Source organism: Lepisma saccharinum, chromosome 18 (assembly GCF_977018435.1).
Source record: "Lepisma saccharinum chromosome 18, izLepSacc3.1, whole genome shotgun sequence".
In the NCBI taxonomy this organism is placed as follows: Eukaryota; Metazoa; Arthropoda; class Insecta; order Zygentoma; family Lepismatidae; genus Lepisma; species Lepisma saccharinum.
Genome location: NC_139246.1, coordinates 2244154 through 2257511, shown reverse-complemented (window position 1 = coordinate 2257511; position 13358 = coordinate 2244154). Strand labels below are relative to the sequence as shown.

The 13358-nt window shown below is 37.7% G+C and overlaps 1 protein-coding gene across 2 annotated transcripts in view; it reads left to right on the top strand.

Annotated features, from left to right (window-relative positions):
- Positions 1 to 13358, top strand: part of LOC146002686 (uncharacterized) — a 533571-nt gene that overhangs the window by 398910 nt on the left and 121303 nt on the right. Inside the window, exon 6 of one of the 2 annotated variants that reach the window (XM_083140647.1) lies at positions 5481 to 5554. The exons of the other annotated variant lie outside the window; for it this stretch is intronic. Coding sequence (XP_082996773.1) covers positions 5481 to 5533 — 53 coding nt within the window. The 3' untranslated portion in view covers positions 5534 to 5554. The remainder of the gene's footprint in view (positions 1 to 5480; positions 5555 to 13358) is intronic. 2 annotated transcript variants of the gene reach the window in all.

Below are 13358 nucleotides of genomic sequence, written 5' to 3'. Positions count from 1 at the left end.
TGAACACTTAACCTCGGGAATTGGGGGCAGATCAGAAAATGTGTTGTGTAAATCATCAGGAATTGTCAGATCAACCTCTAAGAACAGGCCATAGTTACTGTCATCAAAATCCTTAAGATCTTCAATATTGAAATCTTCAACCCACTCAAGCCCTGCATATGGCAGTTTTTTCATCATGGCATAACCATAGAGGCTGTTGGCATCTACATACAGTATATAATTTGATGGCAGTGCTGGATCATAATCAGGAATATACTTGTTATTTGCTCTGGCATATCTCTGAGAACATTGCACCATGCCTCCTCTTATACATTGCTCCATAAACAGATACATGTCCTGATCCTGGATCAGATCCAATTGCATTTTAGTGTTTAAAAACATTGCAGACCATGCTAGGCCCGGAACACTGTAAAAATACATTGGATCCAGCTTATAATTTTGCATGGAAGATTTTCTAAATGCCTGAAGTATATCAGCTAAGAGGGTCACATCAAGTTTTAAATATGCCTTGTGATAATCACCAAATGTCTGGCATTTTAAATTGTTCCACATCAACTGGGCATGGTGATAATCATCATCAGTTATTCCAGATGCTCTGATTTTGCTGTAAAACTCTTGTTGTGGTGGCAGAGAACACTCATCAAATTTAGAAAAATCTGTAACATAGTCATATGGATATACACCCTTCCGCCTAATTAATTTCAGGTCCTGATTTGGAAACAAAGCACATGTGATTTTGAATTGATCATCAGATAATTGAGTGGCCAGTGTAGCCAGGCTAGCAGACAGAATTCTGCATGAATCAAGAAATCTTAAGTGAATAGGAACACCATTAACTTTAATTATTTTGCTAATGGCAATATATTTTTCATTATTTTCAGCTAAAATATTTAAATTCTGCTTGTCAAACCCCTCGTACCTGATCAAATGATGAAAATCATAATTGGATGCACCATGGCATGGCAATATAGGGACAAATTTTGGTCTCTGGATCTTAATATTACAGCTATTACACAGGGCCATTTTGAATTTACCATCTGTATGAGAATGGTGTTTCACCTTGATATTTGTATCTGAAAATTCAGAATCACATACCGGGCATTTTTCTGCATTGTTGAAATCTTCAATCTGTTTCTCTGTTAAAGGCAACATGGGTTTTGATTTTAATAAGACATTAGATGCTATGTTATGGCACTCATTTTCTATTCTATCTGCAAATTTTTTGATGGCATCTGCTCCCATGTATAAATCTTCTTTACTAACAACCCCATCCTGTACAACCACATAATAAAAACTAGAAGGTTCATGTAACTGGTATGATGTAATTGAAGGTTCATCAGGATCTGGGCTACAGAATGCAAGAGGTTTGAGATTGGATTCAAAATCACAGACTATATATGCTGGGTGTTCCAACAAGGCTTCAAATTTTTTGAATTTGGCATTTTCACTTGGATTAGGCATCACCATATGAACAGGTTTATGGTTGCCACAGTATTTCAGATGCTCAATTAACTTGTTTTTAGCAATTTCTGCATTCTCTTCCCGAACCCCATTCACCATTTTTTGACCATCAAATACAGACAAACATCTTCTGCACAACTTGAATATTCTATGAGTTTTGTCTAGTTGTGTTCTGACTAAAGCTTCAAGATTATGTATCAGAGTATAATGGCGTGTATCATCCCCTTCAATTAAGAGCAGATCAATCGGAACAGCAGAATCATCATCAAATGTACTGATTCTGAGATGTGCTATCAAGCAATTGCCACGGCCAGTAGAACAAATAAATACATTAATAGATAATTGTTTACCATTAATATCCCTGGCCTTTTTTTCAAATTTATCAATATTCTGAACAGACATTGGATATTCTAAACCCTCCATTGCCTCATCAAAATCATTTTCATGTTGTTTATAATAAGTTATTCTCTCAGGATTCCTTGAAACTGGATACAAAGCAGCTAAAATACACCACAAAAAGCATTTCTCATCATTATTTTTTATGTTAACCACGGCTGTTTTGTTTTTGATATTGGCAGGTAATGGCAGATATGTAGATCCTTGTAATGGGCTGAATTCAGAAATATTAATATATAACTTGTGTGAAGATCCGCATAGGCTCCATCCAGACTCTTTTCCAGCAAATTCAGAGTGTTTAATATTCAATTGATCTATCAAACTGCTTATTATTTTGTCTGAATTTGCATTTGAATATACCGGTACAGTTTCTGTTATGTGGGGCTGTGTAAATTTTGTGCCATTTGGCTTCTTATATTGTGTAAACAATTTGAGTGACAGCTTATAAGAGCCATTTTGTGCATTTAGAATTGCCTGCACATCTGGATTTATACTGTTCAAAAAATTCTTAATGTCACATCTTGGCTCTGATACAAACCGGTAATCCCTTAATTGGCCATTAAAACTGCTATGGATAGGTGGTGCATAGCTTGGCTGCTTTGCTGCTCTAGCATTAACAGGTGCTTCATGCTTCCTTTTCAGACCAGATGTAGATGGTTGTGGGGGCAATGTTGATGACTGTGCAGAGCAAGTACCTTTATGTTTATAAGTGAAGTATTCCATGCTATATTTTCTATGGCATTTAGGGCATATTTTTGTGGGAGTTCTGCATTTGTCTGGATTACAATTCCTTTGATGCTTAGCCCAATTGGGGCTAGATATATTATTTTTGCATTGATTACAATATTTTTGATTTGGCATTTTTGTTGTTGTTTATTATATAAGATTTCCTGGGGTCCAAATCAAAACTTTATACTTAATAAAAAATATCAGTTGGGTTCAGTAGTGTGATTTGTGTGTGTGTGTGTGTGTGTGTGTGTGTGTGTGTGTGTGTGTGTGTGTATGTGTGTTAATATTTTTGGCTTTGCTATTTATATAAAAATTTCTTGGGGTCCAAATCAAAACTTTATACTTAATAAACCTATGACAGGTTGTTAAAAATTCTGTATATTAAATCAAATAGATTTGTAATTCAATTTATACAAATCTGCAATATTTTTGTGTTTAAAAAATATGAGCAGCACTGCAACAACACACCCTTACTCTTCAACAACTCTCACAATACTGGCTGATATGGAATGCAAAATCTCTTTATATAGCCTAAGCACAGACCGCATTGAAAACATCTGAAACAATAAGCCAATCAGAATATAACACATCATCACATTATGTCATAACCAACCAATCAGAAAACAACACATGTCTAATAATTTTTTGCATAATATTAGGTAATAATTTGTTGCAAAACATGATGCAATATAAATAAACCAGAAATAGGCCACAAGTGGGCCGGAAGTAAATATGTGTGGGTGGGTGTGGGTGTGTGTGGGTGTGTATGTGGGTGTAGGTGTGGTCAAGGTCAAGGTCAAGGTCATCTCAAGGTCAAGGTCAATATATATGTGTGTGTGTGTGTGTGTGTGTGTGTGTGTGTGTTAATACGTTTGGCTTAGTTTTAAGTGTATCCAAAAAAATATCAAGAGGGGCATATTTTTAACAAGCTTATGGACAACAATCTCACAGAAGTGCCTTTTATAAGTGTAGGCAAATCAATCTGAGGGGGGTCATACTTTCACGGGAAATTCCCGAGGGCATTTTTACAAAAATCTTGGATTAGACAGGGTTCCACACTTGAGCAAAAAACTCATATGGGCATGTTGAGCTAGTTTTAAGTGTAGTCAAATCTGGCTGAGGGGGGTTCATACTTAATCGACCCAGTAGTATCATCAATTACACTACTTACATTGCATTCATCTTCTATCCATGTTTATGCTATACATGTAGTTTCACTTGATCAACATTTATTCTCTAGTCAATGATTTATTTCTTCTCACCCAGTGCTGCCATCTATGTTTCTTTTCTGAAACTCCTTTCCATCTCGTGTTATAAGTTCCAATATAAAATATGTGATTTGTAATAACTTTTTAATAAGGAAATAGCCACGCTTATTAATCAAAATTAAGGTTTTGGCGTTACTCAAGGAGGACCCGGTTTGGCACCCCCCCAAAAAGGTCGTTTAATTAGACGAACCACTATATACTATGTGGTTAGAGGGGATTGACCTATTGGCCTTGAGGTATCCAAAAACATGGGATTGACCAAAAAAACATCGAGCTGCCCTAATCATGGACATTTTTTCACATGTAGTGTTACGCAAGAGGGGGGAAATGTTACACGCAGCAACCGTTAAAAAAAAACGCTGGAGAAATCTTCGAACGGAACTCGAAAAATGCTGTCGCAAGAAGCGAAGGAAACGTTTAACTAACCATCGACGTCAGGTTTAATTGGGATTTACGCACCTCGGCAGACATAAACCATGTCGCGAGGACAACCGCAGTGGGAACTGGGGCGGATTCTTTGAGTTCCAAACCCGCTCCGTCAGAGGACGCCGATAATGTCGGAACGTGTCCACAGAACGATAATTGGACGGGCATTCCGTTGCTTGTTCTCTGGACCTCACTGGTTGAGGCTGACATTTGCACAACATGGCGACGGTTTCGTTCTGCATTTATGTACTTTTTACCAAAGTTGTATAACTTACTCAAAAAACAATTAAATCGTTATAGTTAACGATAACATGCTTTCGATAGTAATGCAGTATACTGACTTTGTCTATAACCGTAGCTATATGGCTTATAAATTATATATTCTCTTCTATACAGTGGATCTCCCCGATGGCATAGTGTTAACGTCGTCTCCTTGTAATGAAGAAGTCCCGGGTTCCATACCCAGTGGAGGCACATAGTGGTTATCACCCCCTTTACACTGTAGGTCCAGCCCCGATTAGCCTTCTGTGCATAAAGTGGAATTAAATCTCAAAATCAAGCCAAATGAAATCTTACACATAGTAATAATGCTCATTACATAATTAACCACACACGCACACACACATGTACAGGGCCGGATTAAGACGAAATTGGGCCTGATGCTGCATACCGTCGATTTTCTTGTATATAACTAACTTTCAAGGTGAAAATTTCACTGCCTGTGTCTAGGCGTCCGAAATTGGGGCTCCAAATTTCATTCTAAGATTTATTTTCAAGTTAATATAGCAAAAGAAAACTGTTCTCGTCTGTTTTCATCTGGACCTATTTCAGGAATGACCCTAATGCTAATGTGTGTGTGTGTTTGTATGTGACGAGTTGTCAACCTGATTTCTTAGGAGTTGGTAACGTTTTTTCTTATGACTTGGCAACCATTCCCACTTTCTTCGAAAATTTAGGGTCATATGTTTTGGGTTAACAACAAAGAATTCAAAATTATAAAATTTAGTAAATGTTACCAGATTTTTTCTACCTTCGACGTGAAATAAACCTTTTCATTGGTTGAAATAACGTAAGCATCATCGCTACCTGTCAGTCAACTGTAAATACAACTTGATGTTAGTTCCATATAATTTACAATTCCAAAAAAAACTTATATGGGAAATTACAATATTAATCTTGAAAACATTTCTTCAATTACAGAGACCATACATTTTAATCAGCTTACATCATCTCTATCAACTACTTACATCTAGCAACCGGAAAGAAAGTTGCAGGTGAGTCAATTACCATTAGTTAAGATTACAGAATTACGTCATAACAGAATTGACGTCATTATGTGAGAAAAGTACGATCCTTAAATTCACCACCCCAAACGTCGCATCTTGGTCCTCAGAGACAAGATTTGAATTTTGTTATGCTAAGTGGCTGGAAATCACGTAGATTGTGACGGGCGCAATTAACCCAGGTGTTGACGCACGCAACTTTATGTACAGTGGGGTACATGAGTATTACCGTGCAAATTGTCCATGACTATTAATTTTTCTCTTGCATCCTATGTGTTTTTAAGTGATGGATTTTTATGTATGCTGGTGCAGAAGTTGTCAACAGCTTGTTTTGAGTTTTCTTTTAATTCTTGAAGCTCTTATTGGGTCAAATAAAGTGCACGAACAAGGTGATGGACAATTTGCACGGTAATACTCATGGATCCCACTGTACACCTTTGTATTAACGAATGCCCTTAATTTTCTGTATGCACAAAACATTATATTCTCTTCTACGCAACACAGTTAAGTTGACTGTGACAAATTTTATCTGAAGGAGTATAAGGCCGGCTTCAGACGAAAGCATTTTCTTTTACATTTTTGCTAGCATAAATGCTTCCAAATATCTCATAGCATACACGGAAGCATTTCATGTAACTTTTCGGCTAGCTCTTGCGATTACAATATATAATATATGCAGCAGGAAAGGCACATTGAGTTACGCCATCTATGGTGAATGCACGGTGTTCACAATTGAGACAACTAAAATATTCTTCCATACGTGTACAGTAAACGTTGTAAAGTATGTATTTAAGCAGTGCCATTCATTTGTAACTAATACCTTTTTATAGGAAACGTTATTCCTCTCGGTTGAATAGTTATCGGCTTTTAAACACGTGAAGTGATACATTGCTTACATCTCACTCGGCCGCCATTACAACTGCACTCGTGACCTAGAGGTCGCTTCTGATTGGTTACGCTACGAAAAATGCTACGGACCGAGCCTATCCTTGAGAAATGCCATGAAATATGCCATAAGATTTTTCAATTGATACGGTAGCATTTTGGTCATGGCACAAATGTTAGGAAAAATGCTTTCGTCTAAGGCGTGCGTAAGTGTTAACATTTACGGAAATGAGTTTTTTTTTTTCCGAGCGGGAGCCATTCACAAAGGGTAACCCTTTCGGTGAGGAATGTGGAGGTGAACTGGGCGTAACCGAATCATTTGCATAGTCTTTCCACTCGAGATCGATGCACGAGGCGGCGAAAATCAATAATTACATGAAAGTCCTTGATGTGTCAATGTAAAAGCGATGCCAACTTTACTAATCCACCTCCGCCTGAAATTAGTGGCGTTAGTGTCGGATTTTAAATCCCAGTCAGTATTGTTGTACTAAGAACACTGTTTCTCTGTAAGGGAGAGTCGTCCGAAACGGGGACCTTAACATATTTTCATATTTTTGCCTACCAAAAGCAAAGTTATCAATGAGAAAAATATTGAAAAACTTTTCCTGTCTGAGTAAGTCCTAGACTATCAGGAAACAAAGTTGTGTGTGTAAAAGATAACATTATGGGAAGCAGAAAAAAATATATTTCTGGAAAATATGCCATGTCCCCATTTTGGACAACCTTTTGGGTATTCATATGAACCACTGTAAATTCAAGGTCAAATGTAAAATTTTGTTACAAAAACTTTTTTGATAGCAAAAAGTCAATTTAGCAATGAAAAATACACTTCGTTCTTAACATTCTTTGCCTTAAATTTATAAAAACAAGACGCAACAGTTTTTAATTTAAATAGGCTATGAATATTGTATATTTTAAAGATAGATGATGATACATTACAGTTGCAAATTTACCTCACGCTCGTAATCACCAGTCGCGGTAAACAAAACAACATGTTTTACCTTAATGGTTTAATCTTCGTGAATGCACTTAACAACATTTAGAAACTTAAAACCACACATTATTCTCGATATTTTCATATTACAGTTATCTTGTTTCTTTGCTATTTTTAGCTGGTTGATAAATCTATCACTTTGTTACATTATGTTGCCAGGTTGACATATTAGTTTAGTCTATTTGTCCGTCTAATATTATACTAGCTGCTTGTAACATCTTAAATATTTGGCAAATTAAGAAACGAAGAAACGAAATAACAAAGAACGATATTGTAATTACAATGATTATAAATTAAAGTTGCTCCTGTGAAAACCGAAAGATGAAAGTGATATTAGTTAGGGGAACTATGTAATGAACGATAATACTTCAAAAACTGTCTTTAGTAATTTTTGTACCGTTTTACAGTGTAGATAAATGAAAGAATGGGAAAAAAATCAAAGGGAGAAAATTGTGACTGCCTCTATGCACCTGCAGTTCTTCTCTACTTGTAAGGAAAACGAAAAAGAAAAGATTAATTTTTCATTTGGTTTTTTTTTTCAGTTATTTTGACTGATGTTTGATGTCATTCTTTGCCTTTTTTCGTGTCTCTCCCGTCTTCCTTTTAATCAGGTTCTTGGATTCGTGTGGCGGACACATCTCAATTTAATAACTTTTTTTTATGCCATCGTTGGTACCTTTGTGGAAGGTATTGATACATAATTTGCATTATGGTCAATTCTTTATTCGCACCTTGCGCCACGGATTCCACGGGGGGGGGGAGTGCAATGCAACAACTTGGACCACTTTAGCAAGGCGTCGCTGCGGACTTTATCAGCGAACACTCTGTAATTGTCGTTTGCAATTCTTTCTTCATGGTAGCGCACGTGCGCACAATATTAAAAATTGATCGACCCTCGTATATAAAGGTGACTTCAAATAAAGGTGCAAACACCAATACCTTGGAGAAATCAATATTTAGAGAAGGCCCAAACCAAACACTCTGTGGACGCAAGGGGGGGAGGGTACTTGCACACCACACGATACGTTGAAATATTCACTATACTCGATGCTAGCGAGGGATGTTTTAAAGCGTTCTTCTTCAGACGCTGTGTCACCTTGTAATTTCGCTCTTCGCTTGTCTTCATTGCCAAGTCTTCATGTACCTTTCGTGTCTTTGTGAATAAAAAAATAACCAGCGGGAGAAAAAAGGGGACACACGGACGGCGTCAAGTATTCATCGGAGCCGCATACAGAGATCAAATTGACTCGTAATCGCAAGAGGATTGTGACAGAGCCTCCGCGCTTCAAACGATCACTCCGCTTCTAAATTTTTCAAACGCTTTCTTATTTACTCCCACCAATTCGCGACGGGGGGAAAGAGGTACCTGGGAAAAGTTCTCTGTTGATTTTTCCAACTTGATCGTGTAATTTACTTATCGCGGTGACATTTTCTAGAATCGTGCATTGAAATGTTCAAGGCCGTATTATTATACTATTAAACGTATTATTATATTTATTAATAATGACTTAATAATACTCAATGATGAGACTCGGTAATGTACACAGACTCCTCTCAGGTACAGGGATAGTGTTAGGCAAAGACAATATTCACAGCACAGAGAAATAAAACCACATTGCTGCAGTAGATAAACTAGAAGGTTTTATTCTTTATTTATGGCAATTATAATGCGAATATACAAGAGACGAAGGCGAGGATTTCGCTTTGTCGATGACTTGACTCAACTAAAACGCATAAACTCAATGCGTGGCTATCGGCATGCCTATGATCACATAGACCTAGCTTGCGCCCCGAACTACCACACCAAGAGATATGCAATAATAACCGAGCCAATATTTGCTTTTTAGCCTTTTAGTCCAAATTAATCATTAGGCTAGTTTTATTTCTTAATGAATAATGGTTGCAGTATTGTGCATAGCATCAATGCATGGTCATCGGCGTACCTATGATCGCATAGGTCTAGCTTGCGCCCCGAACTACCATATCAGGATGTATGCACAACACCGAGGAGTTCTTTTTAGGTTTAAAAGCTTCAAAGTTGATCCGTGGCGAAAGTGTGATATTTCTTACGCGATATCCTCGCTTTTATACTATTTCGAGAACACAGATTCAAGTACAGATGAATCACTCACTATTTACAAAAAGATGCTACCAACAAAACTGACATCTATACATGTTTAGAAGTACAAATTCGTATAGTGCAGTCTCGTAAACATGATGATACATTAAACTACTCATAATAGAGCATATAATACAATAAATATTAAACAAAAGATAAACATTACAAACACAAAACAAGGTGCAATATTACATATAATAACATGGAAATTACGCTTTCTTTCACAAAAATAAATACATTAGTGACATATTTTCTACCGGTGACGTCACATATGGATCATATCAGCATTATCCTTTGATATCGACGAGTGTGTCGCAATGGCTTTTGTACGCTTAGCCTCCATACTTAAGTAGTATCACGGACTTTAGTAGCTTTTTAATAATAGCTAAAATTGGGCTGTCCCAGTCAAAACGGGACATGTGATCACCCTAAACGTTACCAAAATGCACAAGGGCATAACAATAAATTGAGGCGTATGTGACTCCCTGACCTCCATTTCCACAACAATGCCTCCGAAGGATGCAACAGAACCTTATTTTCTTTGTTTTGGCATCTTATATTGTTCCGCGGATAATAAAATCTCGAGATCATAATGTTAGCGTACATTACACCCAACTGCCATCCTCGAACTTAAAAACCCTCAATTTCGCAAGAGGGCGGGAACGCGAAGAAAGGAGATCATGCAATTAACGCTTCTTCGAAAGGAGGGGGGGGGGGACGAACGCAACAATGGAAACCGGTAACTGTCAAATGTAGGACCAGTATTCGGACCTTAATTTGCAGAAACGAATTTCCCCCTATTGTTTCCAGCTTAATGTATACATACGTTTTTTTTTCTTTTTTCTAGTAAAGTACTAATTATCCAAGCTGAAAAATAGTGGAAGTACATAAGGATAATATCCACTACTCATTCCCTCTCCCCGCCTATACCTTAGGAACAGAAAGGAGGCTGTTCGAATTATTTTTTTTTTAGTTTGTCGTTGGATACCATATGGTTCGATATAAGCAGGAAATACATATATTAGTAAAAGGAAAATCCCTCTGTTTCTTGATGGACGAAGCATGAGGCAACATGGCATTTTCGGCTATGTTGAATTCAAACCAGTGATGTGCCGTAGACTATACGTTTACGTCTACATGCGTTGTCTACACGTAATCTACGCGTAGATTACATTTGGTTGTAGTTTACTTAGACTACGAAATGAAAAGAATCCTATTTACAACAAAATGTCTCGTCTCTTCTATTACCAACTATGGAGGAAGATAAATAGTATGCAAAAAAAACAACAGATGGCAGTCGTGAGCCAAGAGTGGGCTTTTCCCCATAAAACACTAGAATATTTCCTATATTAGGTTTCTTCCTAGGTGAGAAATTGTTCGAATTTGGAAGAAGTAGTATGAAAAGTTCTCCTCACACATCAGCAACTGATACATATAATTTTCTTTTAATTCCACGGCGCCCTTTGCTAAGTTATCACCTTTCGCCATGTTGTTAACATAGATTACGTAATCTACGTGTATAAAATAGTCTACGTGTAGAATGTAGACTATCGTTGTTTACGTGTAGACGCACATCACTGATTGAAACCCATTGCCAACAGGCCTGTAGCGATAATTTTATTTCGGGGGGCTCATTTCTTATCAGCAGCCTCCATCTAAATGTGAAAAAGTGGGGAGTGGAAACCCAGAAGATGAATTTCTCAATACACTACAACTTATTACACAAGATGTTTAATCCTTCTAAGGAAGTAACATTAATTAACATTATACACTATTTAAATTAGATATTTGTAGGATTTCGGCGAGCACAATACAATACTTACATACATAATCAATTCATCCGCCCCATAACAAACCAACAGCAAATATCATATAAATTGTCTCTCAAATGTGCGCGCCCCTTTTCCTCCAAGCAATTGTTCTTGTATTTAAGAGAAATCCGTTTAGCAGCAGTACTTCTCTCCCTGGTAATTTACAATGCATTACAGAAAATAAATTGCGAGCAAGATAATTTGCAGATCCAAATTTTTGTAAAATGAAAACAATATTGATTTAATATGGTGGAAAAATTTTCATGGAGCGCCATGGTATTTTTTTATTTAGATCTTTCGGCGTCCAGGGCCAACTTCCGCCGATCCCTAGCTAGGGCTCTGAACTTGACAAGACTGCAAGAAAAGCAGATACGTATTGCGAGTGAAACGAGGATGAAAATTGTTCGAAACGTATGTTTATTTGTATAAAATTTTAAATCGAGGGGGCAATTGCAGCTCTGTGCCCACCTGCAGGTGCTCTTGGGCGTTAGGAAGAAATAATGCAAGAAAGACGTGAAAACTAATTTCATCTTGAGTATCCTTTTGTCCTGCTACTCTTAGATTTTGCTAGTCTTGCTTTCCTTTACTCCCATATTTGCCCCCCTAAAATTGATTTCCGTCCAAGGATGGGGGACAATGCGTTTTGATGCACCTTGATGCATTTTGATACACCAGAATGCATCTTTTTTGATAAATAAACTCTGTAGCTCAGACCAAACGTTTAAGTGCATCATCAAAAAAGATGCAGGAAGGTGCATCAAGGAACATCAACTGATGCATTGAAGTGCATCTCGACTGTAATAAATCCTCATTTGAATCAAATGATGCACTTCGGTGTTTCTTTCACGACATTCAAAAATGCATCAAAATGTGAATCTGATTCTTTGAAGAAGCCATAAAACACACTTTAGAGCATCAATCGATGCATTCTGGTGCAGCAATCGATATGATGCATTTAGTTTTCTGTGTGTGTCCGTTGAAATTGCGGGGCCAATGCTTCAGAAGGCCGTAGCAGTTATTTTAGTGGTCTGTCAATGTTAACAACGTAGATTTCTGAACCAGCACATTCTGTCCCTACACAAGCCCTTTGCGAGCCACATTCACCCACCAGGAAGATGCAAAGTAGGACAACTAACACGCGAGAAACAGGGGTTGTTATCTTTCAGGACGGGGCATTCCTTTCTCGTTAACACACTTCGTAGTATTTGTTTTCTTTTCGCTCTTTATTCAAATCTGGCGTGATTCGTGCAGGAAATCAAGTGGTGTGCCAACACGTAATTATTTATTCCACACGACCGACTGGCCGAAGAAACACATTCGCGCAAAAGGAAGGCTATATCTGCATTCACACCGGAGGTGGCCGGCACCACGGTCTGACCATATTCACCACCCCACCACCAGGCTGAAAGCGAGGTTGCTACATTGGTCGTGTTTTTGGTCATTTACTGGTTGCAGAGTTGAGTATCACTGCTGAGCTACAGCTGAGAAAAATTGACAATCATTTTACTATTCGTACCTTCAATTTGCCCCCCCCCCAAACTTTTTGCCCACGCACTTGTTGGTTTAATAAAAGAACATCTACAGTTTATTCCGAGAAGTTTATTGTGCTTCTCACTCGGATGAACACAAGTGCTACAAAAAAAAAATATCGAGAATCAAAACAGTTGAACATCGATAGTATATCTTTGCACAGACTACAACCTATGTAGTATATTAACTATTGATTGATTGATTTAGTTTATTTTACTTCGCGTTTTGTGCCTCGTGGCTAATTTGCGAAGATGAGGATGAGTGATGAAAGGATGAAATTGATGAATGGACATTCACAAACAACCAAGCCCGACCAGGATTCGAACCCGGGACCCTTGGCGTCGCAGCGCGATGTGCTAACCGCTCGGCCACAGGGTCGGGCTATATTAACTCTTGATCTCTCGTTTATACATTATATGTTTATTGACAAAAACACCCTACAGCACTTTGGCCTTT